Genomic DNA, 20,104 nt, shown 5'->3' on the forward strand with positions numbered 1-20,104 from the left:
TATTGAGAGGAAAGAAAGTTTATGAATTTATCATACCTTGGTGGTAGGGAGGGTAAAATAAAGATGATAAAGAAAAACATAGAAAGTAAATAGAGAGAAGGGGTCCAATTTTCTTTTTATCATCACTTTAACATCCTTATTTAACAACCATGATTAGTTCTCAAAATCTTGCCTAGAGTTATTTTAGTTGTATTCTTAATTGGCATTCATTCTGGCTTTTACTAATATTCCCTATAGAGCAAGATATTTATGTTGAATGTTTCCAATACAGTACTTGAAATGGCTTTGGCAGGTCAGTTTATAAAAAAGGCTCCCACAGGAAACGGAAAGTACTTTGACATGGAAATTTACCACAGAGCGTGGAGACATGAGAGACACAGCAGACATGAAACCAAGAACCATTGAACGCGTTTCTTCTATTTTCACGAGGCTACTGTCAAAGGACCATTTGTTTTCTGCAGCTATTCTGAGTAGATGTTTTTGAGTAACACCTACCAAGTTACCAGGTAAACAAAGAAACTGGAGGCAAGAGCATTGTGTGCCACAGCCAAACTGAATTTTCTCCTCTAGGTCTGAAAGTATAAGTGTGCTTAATATTTAGGGGGCCTTAATTCCTTCATGTGAAAGTAAGAATACTCTCTAAATGCTTATTACAAAGGTTAGAAACATGCAATGTTAGAAACATACAATGTGTGTTCAGTTCCTAGCACTATGCATGATAGTATTCATATAGATCTTCAGGTATTCTGCCATGCTGCGTTGGTATTAATGAAGATCAGAATAGCTCCTACCTGAAATAAAACAAGGACCACTGACATTGTATTGGCTATTTTTTAGCAGAATGTGACTGACTGAAAGGGAAAAAATGTACCTATAAAGTATCTAATCAGCTACAAAACTTTCTCCAGGTGCTGGGTGATATTTATTATTACTCCCATCAATCAATACAGAGTAGATGATTGACAAGGTTGAGATCATTATTATATAAATACAAGCAAAAGAAAATAGCTCACCAAATAAAAATAGCACAGAACTGACTTGTTAGGTGTGATTAGATCTTGGAGTTGTTCTTTCAATATTGAGGAGGGTTTATGTTATTTCTCAAAGGCTGATCTAAAGCTTGAGAGAAAAATACACATGTGTATTACCCAGGATTATTGTAATAGGCAAAAAAAGTCAAAAGTCTAAAGCTTATTAGAGCAGAAAAGGTGGTTTTGAAAAGATCCTGACTCTATTTCACAACTTTTGATAAAACTGGAGAATTAAGCTCAGAGAATGAGCAGTTTCAGAGGGGTGCAGGTGTCCACAACTCAGACTACATTATGTCACAGGAGCCAGGATTAAGGAGTGTACTGAACAACAGAGACACTCAGCTTTTAGACTTCTGCCCCCGACCCTTGACAGTAGATGTTACAAATCTCAACCACTGATGTCTTTTCTGCTATGTTGAACTGTTAGTGCTGGCAGAAAAGTCCTGGTGAAGTGGTAGTTTTGGAAAGTTGCAGTTTTCTACCATTAAAATGCATTACAATGAAGGTCTATGTATAGTCACTCACATCTGTAATCCCAGCGACTTGGGAGATGGAGACAGGAGGATCACAGTTTGAGGGGGAAAAAAAAGTTAGCAGACTCCTACCTCATGTCCATGTCTATCATTCCAGTTACTCAGGAAGCATAGGTAGGAGGTCTGTTGTCTGACGGTATCCCCAAGCAAAAGCGAGAGCCTATCTAAAAAGTAGAGTGGGGGACTGGCTCAAGTGGTAGAGTACCTTTGCTAGAGCAAATTGTGAAGCCCTCAGTTCAAACCTCACTACTGAACCCCCCCCCCCCGGCTTTCAAAGATGAAAAACAACTGAGGCATTGTTAAAATACAATATCTGGGGAGAAAGACATATTGAATTTAAAAGAAGGCAAAAACCTGGGTGTTCATTCTCTGCTCCTTCTAGCCTGATTTAAGACATACATTGGCATCTACAATCTTACCCCAGTCTCCCCTCCTTTAGATACCTTCCTTCTTTTACTCAAATAGCTACCACCAGGACGGTCCCCCATTTTGTAAAACTCTCCCTATCTAAGTTGCAGGCACAAAAGAACTCCTGTGGAGGGGCTGGGAAGGTGCCTCAGTGGTAGAGCGCTTGCTTTGCATGCATGAGGCCCTGGGTTCGATTCCTCAGCACCACATAAGCAAAAAGAAAAAAGCCACAAGTGGCACTGTGGCTCAAGTGGTAGCATGCTAGCCTTGAGCTGAAGAGCTGAGGGACAGCGCCCAGGCCCAGAGTTCGGGCCCCACGACCGAACCCCCCCCCCAAAAAAAAAGAACTCCTGTGGAAAGAAGATGCCCACAGTTCTCCCTCCGCTCAGCCAGCCATTCTATGTATAAGCCACTGCTCACACACAGCACGGGTAGCTCACAAGAGCCATTGTGGCTTAACTGTTCTTTTAAGCTGTCTCTATCTCTGGTGTCAGCATCCGTCTACATTCTAAGCTCTTGAAAGACAGGCAGTCCCTGTCTTGCTCTGTATCCTTGCCTTCAGTAACACGAACACTTGGAAAGATCTAGAGAAAAAAGGGACTGGCCCCTGATACAGTGCAAAAGTTGTGATTCCATATGAAGTTCTTATTGGTTGATTTTTTTTCTTACTGATTGATTTTTTTTTATGCACGACACACACACACACACACACACACACACACACACGATCAACTAGTAAGCTAGAATGCTTAAAATAAGGTATGAATAACAAATGTGGTTGTACAACCCATATTTGAACCTTAAAAATAAGAGTTAAAAATATATTGGGAAGAAATGAAGTGAAAAAAGTGAAGATTTTTAAGTGTTTAATAAGTCAATCAAGTATAGAAGAGGAACTAAAGTATAAAGACAAATGAGTCAAACAAGAAGATAGGAAATACAGAGGACAGATGAAGATACCAAATTTCCTAAATATAAAAGATTTAACATAGAAGAGAAGGACATCATTTTGAAAAAAGTGAAAATGTAATATAATATTAAATGAAGCACAAAGCTTATTAAATAATCACATTACAAATTAACCTTTATTATAGCTAAATATATCAATATATTTGATGAATATGTTGATAAGTAGCATGAATAAATATTTGCAAATTTATGTGTATATATATCAACACATATAAGTTAATATTAACTAGTGAGTTAATTCACAAAGTAACTATCACATTGCTGAAGTATAAAAGCATACAATAACTAAATATACAAATATAAGTAATTGAAATTTTTCAGCTGTATTTTGAAATATCTAAATCATTTAAAGTGTATCTTATTTGAATTCACTTCTATTCAGTTATTTACTTGTGAATGTTCATATTTGTTAGATTAAATGGTGGGCTATGCTTTGCTTCTATTTTTTGGCAATTACAAGCAATATGATATGAGTCTTTTGTGCACATACTTTGGTACCTATGTACTTTCAGTTTGTTGTGTATGCCTAAGAATTAAATTGTTGATGGACAGGGTTTCCAGGCCTTCACTTTAAAAAAAATTTTTTTTCTTTTTGGTTGGTTGTGGGGCTTAAACTCTGGGCCTGGGTGCTGTCTCTCAGCTCTTCAGCTCAAGGCTAGTGCTCTACCTCTTGAGCCACAGCGCCACTTCTAGGTCTTCATTTTTATTAAGCAATGTCACACTGTTCTCCAAGGCTACTGGGCGAGTTACCTGTACCAGGGCACAAGGGTTCCTTTGCTTCACATTATGCCATGCTTGAATTATTGCCTGCATGGTGTTTATTTTTATTATTATTATTATCATCATCCTATTTAACTGATTGTTTAAGTGAGTGGTGAAAGGAGCCTCAGTAATTGCTTATTAGAATATCCTCTCATGGAACTGGAGATGTGGCTCAAGTGATATAATGCCAGCCTTGAGCAAAGAGACAAAGGCCCTGAGTTCAACTCCTAGTAGTAACATACAAAAAAATAGAGTGTCTTCTTTTCTAAACCACTGGTTCAAATATTTTGCTGGTTTTTCCCACCGGTAACTTGTTTTGCTCTGATTTATAGCTGTTGATACACGCAAGATAAAAATTCTTAATTGTTCTCTGTGGTGGTCTGTTGGAAAGGCCCAATTTTCTGATAGTTTTGGAGGCACATTTTTTTCCTTTCTGAGGCTAGACAAGAATGACTTGTGAGTACAACGTTGCCCAACCAACACTGTTTGCACAATGTGACTCTTTCCTTTGATTTATGATTATACTCCCCATGGGTGTGAAGATTGCAATTTTATCTTTTGATGCAGAAGGCAGGTTTCAGTCTTTGGAACAGGATGTCTAGAAGTTCTGCCTGTGGCTGTTTGGTACTTGGTAACCTGGAAACCTAATTGCAACAAGCCAGCCAAACAGCTACTCTTCTGAGTGCTGGTAAGGAAAGTAATACCAGGAGAGATCAGCCAGAAACAAGCTATAGACAGACCTCACAAACAAAGCTGGCTTCTAGTTACGGTTATTGCTAATGGGGTTACCACAGTTCTGAAACAAATTTAGTGGACTGAATAATAAAATAATTCCATGGTCCCTGGTCATGAGTTCACCAAAGTTCTTAGTTGACTAGAACTTATGAGGGAGGAATTATCTTTCTTCTTCTTTTGAAGGAAAACGTGGCTGCTATTTTGTTAATTTACTTGTTTCCCTGTATCTAAGAAAGTAAAAGAGGCTTTCATCAATGTGTTTTTACCCCCAGTGTTATTTACATTTTGTAAGCACTACACTTACATAGAAATGAGAACAAGCACACCCCCACGACTCCCCTAACCACCCTGCCATTCATTCCTGTCTTCATTTTGGTTTTATAGGAATAAGTGTTACTAGAAAGAATCTAGTGCTGGAAGGATATCTTTTATGGGACTGAATTTGTGTCAGCTCATGGAACCCTTGATCATTTGTGTAGAATAGAATGAAATTACAAGAGAATTAAAGAATTATGGAATTAAAAGAGGCCTCTTGCTGTGAAATTTAGGATTGCTCCTGGAAAGAGATGTGTTGGTCACAGTTTTGAGGTAATGGAAGAAAAATCCTCCTTCAGTTCTCCACTGTGTTTGGAAACTGGCTGGCTCATGCTAAGATGTTGTCCTTGTCTGTCTGAACTGTGCTATTTTCTGTATATACTGTGTCTCTAGCTCTTTATTTCCTTTCTTCCTTTTGGACTTCAGGGTAAAAACAAGGGGTAGAAGCAGAAATTCAGTGCTGCTTTTTGTAGCACTTTTTAATAAATCTAAGTTGAAAAAAAGGCTTTAACTGAACTTGTTTTCTTCATATGGTTATTATGTTTAGGAAAACAAACAAAGCTATCTTCTATGCAAAGGGAATAAAGACCCCCATTTTTCTTCAGTTGTGTTACTTGGTGTTTTATGTAAATCTCTGTTTACTGCATGTCTATATTAACTTTGGGAGACTAATCTTTTTTTTTTTTGTCAGTCGTGGGGCTTGAACTCTGGACCTGAGTGCTGTCCCTTAGCTCTTCAGCTCAAGGCCAGCGCTCAAGGCTACAGCGCCACTTCCGGTCTTCTGGTGGTTTATTGGAGATAAGAGTTTCACGGACTTTCTTGCCCAGGATGGCTTTGAACCGTGATGCTCAGATCTTAGCCTCCTGAGTAGCTAGGATTATAGTCCTGAGCCACCGGTGCCCAGCTTGGGAGACTAATTTTATTGAACCCCAATTCTCTCTCCAAACCTTACTTTATGAGCTTGCATCAGTGGTCAGTGCCTATGTATTTTTACTTGAATAATTCATTACAGCATTGCTTATTGACAGAAGACATGGCATAGAGGCAAGGGTGTGAATTTCAGGACCAAATAGGTCTGATTCTAGGACCTCAAGTATAATTTCCTTGTTGGAAACTAGATAAAAAAATAGTATCTGTAATTACCAAGAAATATTGGTGAGCTACTATTATCTATTATTTATGGATTATTTATGACGGTAAATCATACGATTGGGACAAAAAAATGAGAACTATATGGTCCTTGCTTTCTAAGGTCTTGTCCAGCAAAATAAGGACAGATATACGTAGAAATAGTAGTAGTAAAATGTTGCATGTGCACCACAGAACCCAAGGTCAATGTTAAGTGCACTTAGATAAATACAACAAATGTAGCATGGTATCTGGGGACCAGAGAAAGGATAGTTGTGAGAAAGACCACATGCAGAAAAGCCAATAGTTCAGTAGACATTGCGGGTGGGTTAAAAAGGTCATGAGTAAGAATAGAAAAGCAGACCATTTCATGACCATGTTACTTATGATTTTGGTCGGTATGTCACAGGGACATGATCGGCCATGGGGCTGGATTTAGATCTCGTCCTTATCAGAAATGAGCTTCGCTGTATCATGCCCCCAACGCAATGATTCACAGCTCTTAGAACATTCATCCCTCACTGCCCAAAGATAGTCAGATACAAGTTGTGATGTTAAGTCCAGTTCTGAAAGAGTTTCCTGTTCAGATACCCAAAGTGGAAGAATGTTCTTTACAGGAATCTAAACCCTTTATCACCTGGAGATCTCATAACTGGAAAGGTAAATCTACACACGGGAATCCACTTGGAAAGCCTCAGCTGTTAGCAACTTTGTGCCAGTGTCAGGGGACTTAGAATCACGCTGTGAACTGAGCAAGAGAGTTTGCCAAGTTTCTGGGTATATGGAGAAAGTATTATCCCTTTAGTGCTAGAGAAAATATGTATCAGACAGTCTTCTGACATACAAATGATTCTTGCTAATTTTCAAGAAATTAAAACCTCACTCAGAGCCTATAGTTTCCTACATAGAAGAAAGAATATTAATCTAGCTCCCAGTTGGGGCTTTTGTTTGCTAGGTGATGCTCTACTACTTGGACCGCCCACCCCCCAGTCCTTTTTTGAACTGTTTCTTTTGAACATAGTGTCTTGCTCTATGTCTGAGCTGGTCTGACAGTGATCCTGCTTCTTCACATAGCTGGAGTGGAAAATATACACCACCAGGTTCAGCCAGTGCTTATATCTAGGCTGGCTTCCAACCCTAATCTTTCAGATCTCTACCTCCTAACTAGCTACAATTATGGGCTTGTGCCACTATGCCCAGCCCTAGATCTCATTCCATTGCACTTGCTATCTATTATCTGTTAGAGACTAACAAATGCTGGGCATAAAACATTGGTTAGTCCAATTAGTCCAATAGGGACTAACCAATACAACAGAAATACAAGCATATTTATGAGGATTCTATAAAGTTATTTTGTTTAAAGACTATTAATTTTTGTCAAGTAGTATTTTGAGATAGGGCCTCCTTTTGTACCCCCTGGCTGGCCTTGAACTTATCTTCCTGCTTAGTCTCCTGGGTGCTGGGATTATAGATGGGTGGCCCCCATGTCTTCATGAGTTTATAATGTTAAGATAGTGACTAAAAGTAATTGCTGCAGTGAAAACCATTGTCTATGTGAACACATACTACTAGTTGGTAAAGAACTTGAAGATATTGGATGTAATTAGTTTCAAGGAAGTTGGATTAAGAGACTCACTAGGCATTAAAGCAAAATTCTTACATAACATAGAATGATCTCAATTATGACAGTCAAAAGTCCTGGTTGCTGTTCAGCCTGAGTTCCCTTTGCTAGGAGGTAGATTGGAGAACAATACCTGGCCTAACTGAAGTTTCCATTTAATTTGGTTCTACTTCAAGGATCAAACACATACTGTCTAGTTCATTGCAAGCTCTGGTAGTCCAGGAACCCTGGCAGGGTTATGGCAGTACCTAGGTCTCCAACGATGTTTTGCCATTGTTGCCAGTAGTGTGCTAGGGACTAGCTATGCTGAAGGAATGAGAATATGAAAAAACACAGACCTGGGACGTCAGAGTGAGCCGTGTGTTTGGGAGACAGTAAATAGTAAACACCATAGCCAGACTACAGTATGGTAGGAGTTGAATGAAATGTCTTGGGGGACATGAAACTCCTTATGTGTTCCAGTTTTAATGGATACAAATGATAGCTTCTTTCTCCTCCTAGCTAGATGCAGTGACACACATAAATCTGTATATATCTTTTATATGTAAGATAGATTATTAGCCAGGCCTTTTAAACTGTAAATTGTAAGAACTTGTTAAATATTTTGTCAGTTGTTGGTATGTTCTAAAAATGAAGACTCATTTTAATAGGGCTCGGAGCACACAGAAGGGATTGGTAAATAAGCTGGTAAAATGACAAGGGCTTTGGTCATCCATATTCCTTCTCTTCTTCATTTAAGGTCTGCAGCAGAACTGAGTAACATACATACCATACATACATAACATACACTTTCTTTCTGTTACCTCAGATTCTAGAGCTGGAAGAAAATTCTGCTCTCTGGAAACAGACTTCCCCTTCCCCCCTCCTCCCCTCTTCATCCTTCCATTCCTTCCCTCTATCGTAACAAATATTAACAATCAAGACATACAACTCATAGGTCTAAATGGACCAAATATAAATTTTATTTTTTGCATGTTTTATTTAAAACAATTTAACTATATTTTTTTGTTCTTAGGTGAAGGCGTTTCAATTAGGTAGGTGCCATCCACAGATAGTCTTGGACAATTACTTTTCAAGGGTTTCTTACTTTGAGAGAGAGAAAAAAACCCCTCACTGAACCTTGAGCATTTTTCTTTGCCTGCATCGAGTTCCTTAACCTCCTAGACGTGCAGTTTTGATGTAGAGGTGAAAGGTTTTTTTGTTTGTTTGTTTGTTTTTTTGACCTAGTTCTATCCTTAGGGAATGCAAATATTTTCCTAATTAAACTAGGTTCACTGGCTAACAACATGCCATTGTTTCTTATTGTTCTGAGCTAATAGGTTTGGTATGTGAAAGAGGACCCCCTGCCTTGGACTTTTGGTAACAAAAGCCGTGACTGATCTTTAGTAGAGGTTCACACTTTCTCCTTTAGTACTGCAGGGCAAATAGTTTATTTAGTGTAAATTTAGTTGAGTTTTTGTTTTGTTTTCTTTCTCCTCCCTCCCCTCTTTAACTTGTCTCTTGGACTAACAAAGCAAAAGAAGGTCAAGTTTCTTTGAAACTAAGCCAGAGCTCAAATGTAATCACAGGACAGAAGTTTAGCGGTTTCGTTTAGATTTATCTTGTGGTAAATTCAGTGTTATGCTGGATAATTTGGAGAAGACTGGAGGAGAAAACTCTTTTATATAGTAGGCATTTATATTTAAGAGTATTGAATATTACATTCAGTTATCTTTTTATTTTGAAATGATTTTAGAAAAAGGTATGTTCAATGGTATCATTTACCATCCTCTGTTAACATAGTCTACAACCATGGTGCAGTTATTTTGTTTTATTTTCGGTAGTGCTGGGGTTTGAACTCAGGGCCTTACACTTACTAAGAAGTTGTTAAACACCCAGCCCTTTTTGCTTAAGGTATTTTTTAGATAGAGTTTGGCATTTACACCTGGGTTTGAATCTTTCCATTTGCTCTTCCTGAATAGCTAGAATGACAGACATGTACCACTGTACCCAGCTTTTATTGGTTGAGGTGGGGGTCTTTGAACTTTTTGCCTGGGTTGGCTTCAAATTGTTATATTTTCTATTTCTTCCAGGTAGCTAGATATTAGACATAACCTACAATGCCTGGCTCATTGTGCAATTATTAAAAACTATGAAATTAAAATTGATACAAATTTCTAATCTATAGACCTTAATCAGAATTTTGCCAATTTTCCCATGAATGCCCTTTTTTTGGGGGGGGGCTAGGCTCTAGAATTTCATTTACTTCCTACTCTCTTTGGTTTCCATCAACCTGTGCCTATTCCTCAGTCCTTCACAACCTTGATAATTTTGAAGGTAGAACATCTTTCAGTTTAGGTTATCAGTACAGAGAAATTATTGGCAGTTTTGATGTTTGAGGGAGCTGGTAAGCTCTGATTGGAGCATATCAGAGAGTCTTAAGATCCTAGTTGAAAGTTTTGTGAACAAGTGCTACATAGTGTCTTAAAGTAGGTGGTTTTGTTTTATTGGCTTCAGGGCACATTTTGGAATAATCGTTTGTGTGACCTGAACATTTTCTCCCCATGGTCTGTCAGCTTTATTTTCTGATCGTTATGGCCAAAATATTTATGTTCAGTTTTTGTACTACGTATGTTCTGATTTGCCTTTCTCTTCTATCTTGGTTGATTTTTAATTATTTGCCACGAATCTAAAAGTCCTAAATTGTACAAAAAGGTAATCACTTGTCTCCATTGCTAGTACTCAGTTGCTATCTGTGCATTGCTTTGTCAAAGGACAAAATTACAACACATTTAATGCTAGATTGAATTGCTTTTATTTGTGAGCCATGAATTGGGCTGCTTCCATTCTACAAAATAGAATGAGATAGACCTCTCATTGGCCAATAGCAGGACAGTGGATTTGGTAAACTGGCATTAAGGGAACAGAATAATAGAGGAATAATTCTGATTAATATTAGGTGACTTCAAGCTATTATTATTATTATTATTATTAGTGTGTGTGTGTGTGTGTGTGTGTGTGTGTGTGTGTGTGTGCTGATCCTGGAGCTTGAACTCAGGGCCTGGGCATTGTCCCTGAGCTTTTATACTCACAACTAGCACTCTACCACTTCAGCCACAGCTCTACTGGCTTTTTGGTGATTCATTGGAGTGAAGAGTCTCCTGGACTTTCTTGTCTGGGCTGTCTTTGAACCTTGATCCTCAGATCTCAGCTTCTTAAGTAGCTAGGATTATGGGCATGAGCCTCTGGCACTGGATTTAGGTTATTATTATTTTTTTACATTTATTTTGTGTTTGTGTGGCTTGAACTCTGGGCTGAGCACTGTCCCTCAGCTCTTCAGCTCAAGACTAGTACTCTACCACGTGAGCCACTGTGCCACTTCCGGTTTGCTGAGTGGTTTATTGGAGATAAGAGTGTCATGGACTTTCCTGTCTGGGCTGGCTTTGAACCACGATCCTCAGATCTCAGGCTCCTGAGTAACTAGGATTACAGGCATGAGCCATCAGTGCCTGGCTCTAGGTTATTGTTTTTAAGGGTTACAATGGAGAACCGTTCCTTATTATGCAAATAAAGTTAAACTGGATTCTCTTGTGTTTAGAAAAACTTTGCTCTGTGGAATTTTAGTTTTATTACATAGCAGTTAGTGGGAGTAACTTCATTTTTGGCCTTGTCTGGTCTGTTTTATGGGCACAGAGGATGAGCTCAGCTCAAAATAAACTCTGGTTGTTTAATAACTTCTTACTTGGCTCCAGTCTTAGTAGGACTTCAGTTTCTTGATTAATCCTTCTTCTTCTATCTTCTTATACATATGAGCAGATACATATATGTATTTTAAAATATTCTCCTTTATGTGGAGAGTAGTACATTTATAGATATTCTTGAACACTTTTGCCTGTTTTTCACCTAACAACCTGTCCTGGGAATCTCTATTGGTTAGGGGTAAAGATCTTTCTCTAGAAGTGGTGCTATGGCTCAACTGGTAGAGTGCTTGCCTTGAGCAGAAGAGCTGAGGGACAGCACCCAGACCCAGAGTTCAAGCCCCATGACTGACAAAAAAAAAAAGAAAAAGATCTTTCTCAGCCTTCTTTGCCATGTATGTATGTACCATTCTTTATTTGTTTCTAATGTATCATTTACAAACAAACATAGGGAGTGTTTTTGTATTGTTGGAGGTGTAGATTCACTGTGGAGTTCAAAATGCAGAAAGATAAGAGACTGTGGAATGTTGTTAGATATTGTCAGGTTCTTCCGGGAAGCTCCAGGCTAGTTTGTAGTCAATACTGCACTGGAGTGCTGGTCTTTATCGCCTAAAGCAAAATATATTGACACTATTCGTTTTTTTTCTTCTTACCATCTTTTAGGTGAAAAATGGCATCTTGGTACAGATTTTTAAATTGTTGTTGTTGTTGGTCATGGGGCTTGAACTCAGGGCCTGGGTGCTTGTTCCTAGCTCTTTTTGCTCAAGACTAGTTCCACTTCTGGTTTTTGAGTGGTTAAAATAAGAGTTTCAGGAGGACTTTATCTTGGCTGGCTTCCAACCGTGATCCTCAGATTTCAGCTTCCTGAGTTGATATAGTTCTAATTTGAATTTCTCTAATTTCTGTTTGATCCTTTTTCATACGTTCAAGGTTTTTTTTTTTTAATGAATTGTTTGTTCATGTGTTTATTCCTAACTTTTCTGTGAGGCTTTTGGTCTATTGTCTCTCTATGTCTAAGGTTTCTTTATATGTTATAGTATCAGGGCCTTGAGTGTAGTTTATGGCGCAAGTGTTTTCTTCTGGCTTGTCAGTTGTTCGACTTTGTTTAGTCTGCTGTTTTTTGTTATGCAAAAGTAATTTTTAGCACTTTTATTCAGTTTAATTTATTGCACTTAATGATATGAACCCTCTATGTTGAACATAAACTATGTAATGCACAAAGGATCTCATTGCAGTTAGATGCATCATATCTGTTTATTTGTGATGGTATGTATTTTTGTAACCCAGTTTACAGAGTTTTCCTGGTCTTCAGGCCTCTTTAAAAATGCTAATGCTTATAAATTCAAATTTATTAACTATCATATTTTCTCTTGAAATGCATGGTTATAGACCCATAAAATGATCCATAAATACTTAGTTGACCTAGTTAACATTTACTCCTTTTGTCTCTCTGTCTTCTTCCTTATCTCAGCTATATATATAAATATACTATATAATATATATATATACTATATATAAAACACACATATATATACATATATGTATGTGTATATATATATATATATATATATATATATATTTTAACAGGCAGTAGAGGATGCCTAAATAAGATCTCATTTGTGGGTACATAATGATGTTTTATTTCAAGTAATAGAGATTTCCTCTGCCTTGGTAATTATTTGGTACTCAAGATTAGCAAAGTCATATTTTTTAATTCAGTAATTTTATCTGAAAACATTTGGCATTAATGAATCTTTGTAGTCTTTGAAATATACTTTTCTAAAAAGTGTCATTGTTGCAACCATCACCATCACCAGACATGCATCTCTCGAGTAAACCAAGAGAATAACAGTAAAACTTGGTGAACTGTGTCCTTCCTTTGTGCCTTTCTGCTAAGTCATATTTTAATAACTCAGTTTTAAAAGCTTTTAGTTTTGTTCAAGATAACTTGCATTTTGGTTACACTTCAATATTTTTGGGAATGTGAGAACTTGAAGAGAATTTAAAGATGATCAAAATATAGTACTAACATCTGACAACTGGTACCCAGAACCATGCAGCTTGGTGAAGTGACTCACCTTAGAGAACACAGTGAAAAGTGAAGTTAATGCCCAGTCCTGGACTCATGAGTTATGTGTATGATGTTTTATTCCCCTCAACTGTCACTTGGGGAACCCAGGGACAACAGGATGCTGATCTGCTCTCTTCTTTGCCAAATCCTTAGTATGGAGCTAAAGGATTGTGGGTAAAACAACAATAACAACAACCCAACACCCCAAACCTAACATTGACTAAAAACTGGTAGCTTCCTTTCCCATGCGTGTGCTCCTGGGTTAATGCAAGGCTGAGTGTAGCTCATGTACATGGGCACATTTGTCCGTAGCAATCCTCAGGCTAAAGTATAGGCAGGTGGAGACTGGTCTACAGGGGCTGCTTCTGCAGTTGCAGGTGGTGGTTCCTTTCATCTTGCGTTGTTAAGCACTCTCTATATTCTTAATGGAAATTTTTCATTCCACTGCCCAGATTGGCTTTCTAACCAAAACCCCATTTGGGAAAACAGAACAAAACAGAAAATGACAATGGTGGATTAGTAAGTATGGTGTAGCAAGTTAAGAAGGAAGACAAAAGAAAACCCAACAGTCTAAAAATATTTTCCTCCCTTCCCCCAATGCTTGGTTAGTAGCAGTTCCCGTAACTTCTGAGAGTTCTCTCGGGTTAATCAGTTATTTTTTAACTTTGTGGGGGTTGTATAATTTTCTTCAGCCCAGCATTAGGGAAACCCATAGAGACTTACTCATGAATGCCTTAACAAGCATTCAAGTCATGTTTGGTTTTTCCTTTAAGATAAAGTGAACATGACAAATAATTATTTTTAGAATGTAGTTAATAAATTTGAGGCTTAAGATTATATATTTACAATACTTAGGATGGTTTTCTTTTTCAAGATATATCAGAATAGAATAAAGAGAAATTAAACCATAATGTCAGTAGCTTAACATGTTGGAAAATTGATTTAAGGATCAAAATTTGCTGGGAAAAAAAACTCCAGCAATATGAATGTTTATTAGCATACACATACAGTTAAGAATTTTCTGGTGTTTTTAGTACTTGTTAGGCAAGCATTTTGACACTGAGCTATATCCCAGCCTAGTTAAGACTTTCCTAAGGAAATTATTACCTATAATGGGTACCTTATCTTTTGGGTAATTTTTTTCTTTGTTGTGGATAATGGGACTTAAGCTCTGGAACTTGAGCTCTTAGTGTTGGTGCTCTACCACTTGAGCCATGCCTTGAATTCTAGCATTTTGCTAATTGATTGAAGGTAAGAGTCTCTTGGATTTGTTTGCTGGAGCTGTCTTGATTCTCAGATCTCAGCCTCCTGAACAGCTAGGATTATAGGCATGAGCCACTGGCAACCATCTCTTTTGGGAAATTTCTAAATCAAATAAAAATCTTTAACTTTCTAGATTTTGAGTAGCCATAGTATTTGTTAGTTTGTTTTGAATAGTTTTGTCTTCAATGAAGGAGGCATGCATTTAGCTAGTAGTTGAAGGCAAATCTGTAGACTTTTACAGCATTCATTATATGGCAGCAAAATAACACTGGATAAGACATATGAACTCTGACCCTTCTACTGGGAGTTAGCAATTGGACTGGGTACAACAACACAGGAACCTGTACGGGCCTCAGGTAGAGATGAGCAGTTTCATCAGCTCTAAGAAACTAATTGGACCCTTCTGGGACTGTTCTAAACAGCTTGCTCATTATAATTAGAGATATATAACTAAGTTCATCCTGAAGTTAGAGTGGTTGGAATTTTTAAAAATCCTCTTGGCATGACAATACTGAGGAAAATATTCCCTACAAAATATTTCAGTAGCTAGCCTGATTTTGCCAACATACTTGTAATTTAGACTTTTTGGAAGTTTTGGGGGCTTCAATTTTTCAAGTGTTATTCCATTGGTGTTGTATGTAAATGATGCCCATAAGGCCATATAACATTTAACAGGTAGTAGCCCAAGGAAGAGAAATTTGAGTAGATTTGAATAAAAGTGGTCTACTTCTACCAAAATAGATGGATATTTTATCTATTCACTTGCATATAACTCAACAAAGATCTTATTTAAATGAGTACAAATATGTATCTATTATTTGTGCCAATGGCCAGTTTTATTAGCAGGAAGTAGGAAAATCCCTGGATTGGGAAATGAAAGTAGATCTATGCTAAGCATGCTGGTACATGGTGGAGGAAGGAAGTTAAGACTGATTAAAAACAAAAAGTAGGGTACCAGCATCAAAGACAGTGATTGCCAGGGATAGAACAATGGCAAAAGCTAAATAAAATAAAGTAAAAAGAAAGGAACTTGATGCGGTACATTGAGGACAACAACGTCAACCACCAACAAAAAGACCTGTGGTGTCCATGTACTGGAGTCCATTTCAATTAGCATCACTCTATGTGGTCATATGTATATAGCTATTAAGCTTATACGATCCTCTACTAGGACTATCCTAGACATATACTCATTATTACAAATGAGGGAAACCATGGGGCCTATGTTTCTTTGGGTCTGGCTTACTTCACTTAATCCTACGTTTTGTATATACATTTGTCTGATTTGGGGAAGAGAAGGGGAATAACAAAATGCTGAAACAAGGACAAAAGGATGACCCAGTGCAACAATGGTACTCATAAGACACTATGTTAGAAATGAACTTTACAACTTGGAGCAGGGAGGAGTGGGAGAGGGAAGGGATAGTGGGAGAAAAACAAAGGAGTGGGTAACAATGTTTGACAAGCAATGTATTCATTACCTTACTCATGTAACTATAATCCCTCAGTATAGCAACTTTACAATAAAATGAAATTTAAAATAAAAAAACCCAAACAAAAAAGAAAACAAAACATCAAGTAAAAAGTAGATAGTTGAACACTAGTGGATCAGGAGGCTGAGATCTGAGGATGGAAGATCAAAGCTAGCCTGGGCAGCAAAGTTCTTGAGACTTTTATCTCTAATTAACTAACAAAAAGCCAGAAATGGAGCCAGAAATACTCAAAATGGTAGAACTATGGCTCAAAGTGGTAGAATGCTAGCCTTGAGTACAAAAACTTAGGGACAGAGCCTCGGCCCTGAGTTCAAGGCCCAGGATTAGCACAGAACAAATACAAAAATAAAAAACAAAAAGTAGATTTATGTAACTATTCCTTTGCTTGCTATGTGACTTTGGGAAGTAAGGATGCTCATTAGAATAATGTAACTTCATAAGATTACTTTGAGGGGGCTGGGAAGGTGGCTCAGTGGTAGAGTGCTTGCCTTGCATGCATGAGGCCCTGGGTTCGATTCCTCAGCACCACATAAACAGAAAAAAGCCGGAAGTGGCGCTGTGACTCAAGCGGTAGAATGCTAACCTTGAGCTGAAGAGCTGAGGGTCAGCGCCTAGGTCCAGAGTTCAGGCCTCACGACCGGACCCCAAAAAAAAAATTAAAGAAAAAAGATTACTTTGAGGAACAAGTATGAATATAAATGAAAATAATGATAAATTTAGTAGTTATAATTATAAACTTATTTGAAAGTAATGAATTTATAAAGATATTGTGAAATCAAGGTCATTCAGTTCTGAGCATTTTATATGCTTGAATATCATCCCTAATTGTTTAATTGAAGTATTTTATATTTAAAACACCATAATTGGACCTTTGGGTTATAGACGTGGCTGTTTACTAGGAAAATAAAATAAATATTGATGCCTTAAGAGGAACATATTTATGAAAAATATTACATAAAAGATTCAGTAACAGGATAGAGAATTTCAGAGGTGAGAGAGCATGTACTCCAATATGACTTTGAATATGCAACTCTGAGACCTTGGGCTAAAATCCTCAATTTTTCATGTATTTTGTTTAATTTCTTTAACATTTCCCAGAGTGTTAAGATACTTATAATAGCTATAATAAAATCTCCATTTGGCAATTTCACTTGATCATCTCTGAGTTTGATTTCATTTTATCTCTTGACAACAAGTCCCACCTTCCCCTTAGTTTCCATTCTTCATAGTTCTGTTGGATACTGGTTATCCTGTTTGTAGGACATGTAGAATTTAAAGTAGGTAATATTCCCCCTCAGGAAAAAAAATCATACCCATTTCCTCTGCTGGTTAGAGAAAGAGCTGTTTCACAGTATAACCCAGACTTTAGCTGGGTATACAGGTGGGGTTGCAGCTTTAATTCACTTCAGTATATCCATGCTTTCAAGCATTTCAAGGGTCAATTTAGGGCACTCTCTCTCTCTTTCTCTCTCTCTCTCTCATTGGGAGTTAATACTGGTGAGATTTAGAGATCTCTCTAGACAGTCCAACTGTCAGCCTTATAAGCCCCTGGAGATTCTCTCTCTGATCAAGCTCCACCTCTTGCTTTTCACACCAAGGAATTTCTTTCTCTGTTCTTAGCTTTTATTACACTTCTGTGCACCTGAAGAAGGTCCTGTGTGAGGAATCTGTTGGCGGTGTGGACTTGCTGTCTTCTCTGTCATGCCGACTCACCCGCGGGCTGACCATCTCAAGAAGGTTTGTTCTTTTGCCTTCTGTGCACAGAAGTGGCTGTGGATTTCTACTCCCTTAAAAAGGATCCATCCCTCTCTGGAATTCAGTGCAACTAGAACTCTTTATGTCTCAAGCTGTTTAATGATTTTATTTTTAACTTCAGTTTTTCTTGTTAGGATGGAAGCAACAGTCCTCGGTCGATTTCCTAAGCAGATATGAAATCCTTCCTTCCTTCCTTTCTTCCTTCCTTCCTTCCTTCCTTCCTTCCTTTCTTTCTTTCTTTCTTTCTTTCTTTCTTTCTTTCTTTCTTTCTTTCTTTCTTTCTTTCTCTTTCTTTCTTTCCTTCCTCCTCTCCCTCCCTCCCTCCCTTCTTTTTTTCTTTCTTTCTTTCTCTGAATCAACTATTATTTTGAAAAGATGGGTCATTGTCTTTACTTCTTGTCAAGTGTCTCTTTCAAGCTATGTATTTGGAGTAGATCCACAACTAAATGACTTTAATCTGTGAGGTTTGGGAAATATTCTCTGATAGAGGCAGCAATGGCCCTTACCATCAATAATAGGACATGGTCAGTTCAGTAGATTGTACAACTACTGTATACCAGGTGTCTCAGTCAGTATTCCTTTCATTAGAAAAATAGTAAAAATAGTAATTTTGAAGACTGATAATGACTTTGTTTTATTTATTTATTTATTCTTATGTGGTGTGGGGGAATGGAGCCCTAGTGTGCTAAAGAGCTCCATTTTCTAGCCTTGCAATATTATTTTAAAAACTCTATTTAGAAGAGTCTATAGTTTGAATGTGTCTGGTATATTGATTTCTCAATAAATTATTTTCCAATCTGATACCTTGAAAAAACTTCTGGTCTTTTTCATTTATCTAAAATGAAGCTTAGATGAAAATTGTGCACTGGTGGCTCACACCTATAACTCTAACTACCCAGGAGGCTGAGATCTGAGGATCATAGTTTGAAGCCACCTCAGGCAGGAAAGTCCCTGAGACTCTCATCTCAATTAAGCACCATCTCTTTGATGCTATAAATTATATTTGTAAAGTTGTGACAAAGTAAACTCAAAGATTTTTTCAGAATCCATTTTTTTCTTAAATATATAACCCAAGGGTTGAAAACTCTTCATGTATGTTGGCCTATATTTTCAGTATATGTATTTCTTTAAATGCCCAAGACTATATTATGTACAATCATATAAATATGACATTAAGATAAGTTCTTGAAACCAGATCCTAGCTACTCAGGAGGTTGAGATTCTGGGGTTTGGAGTTTCACACAGCTAGGGATAGAAAGTCTCAGAGAATCCATCTCTAAAATGACCAACAAAAAGCCATGCTGAAGATATGGCTCAGGTTGCAATTGCTAGCTTAGTAAGCATAAGGCCCTGAGTTCAAATTCCTCAGAGCTAGAAAAAATCATAGAAAATTGAGCATTCAAGTGTTATGATCTGTTTTTACAAGAGGGAAGTAGACAGTGGGTTTTGTGATAGTATCTATTCAAGAGCATCATTTCCTCAAATCCTCAAAAATCAGTTTGGTTTTCTTGGTCCAGAACTTCAAGATGTGGTAAGTGCTGAGGTTGGAGACAGGTGCATTGATTCTCTAAAGCTTTGGGTTTAACAGCCCCAGGGAGTGATATTGCCATTTCATTAATTGGCTTGGGGCACATTACTTTGGGCTAGGTGAATAGGAATATTCCTACTGTTATAGATCAAGAAATGGAGGTGTGGAGTAGTGAAATAATTTATGTAAAAAGCTTTGACAAATCAGTTCTGGAATGAACATTTGCAGACCTTTGACCTGTTACTCCATTTATTAATCTTGTCATTTCAAACATATACCTAAAAACCCAAATTAAGTTTCACTGAGTTTATTTTTCATAAATAAGTCCATGCAGGTACTAACTAGAAGGTTGGCCTGTCTGTGGGATTATTCTACTAAGTGCTATGAAGAATTTGTTAACTTGACTTAAAGTATTTCCGTAGACTTAACAGGTTCACATGAAGCATTTTGTTTTTCCCCTCTTGTGACTATCCATGCATAAACACAACTAAAAAAGATACCAGTGGGGCTGGGAAGGTGGCTCAGTGGTAGAGCACTTGCCTTGCTTGCATGAGGCCCTGGGTTCGATTCCTCAGCACCCCATAAGCAAAAAGAAAAAAGCCGGAAGTGGTACTGTGGCTCAAGTGGTAGAGTGCTAGCCTTGAGCTGAAGAGCTGAGGGACAATGCCCAGGCCCAGAGTTCAGGCCCCATGACCGGATCCCCCCCCCAAAAAATAAGTAAAAATAAAAAAGATACCAGTGTGTGATTTATAGTCAAGGAATAGATAAATAAGTAAAAATAAAAAAGATACCAGTGTGTGATTTATAGTCAAGGA

General features: G+C 37.6%; 1 protein-coding gene across 1 annotated transcript in view; it reads left to right on the forward strand.

Moving 5' to 3' along the window:
- Dcdc2 (doublecortin domain containing 2) overlaps window positions 1-20,104 on the forward strand; it is a 143,265-nt gene that overhangs the window by 17,136 nt on the left and 106,025 nt on the right. The window contains exon 5 of the mRNA XM_013035191.1: window positions 17,627-17,743. Coding sequence (XP_012890645.1) covers window positions 17,627-17,743 — 117 coding nt within the window. The remainder of the gene's footprint in view (window positions 1-17,626; window positions 17,744-20,104) is intronic.

Source organism: Dipodomys ordii, unplaced genomic scaffold (assembly GCF_000151885.1).
Source record: "Dipodomys ordii isolate 6190 unplaced genomic scaffold, Dord_2.0 Scaffold206, whole genome shotgun sequence".
Classification (NCBI taxonomy): Eukaryota; Metazoa; Chordata; class Mammalia; order Rodentia; family Heteromyidae; genus Dipodomys; species Dipodomys ordii.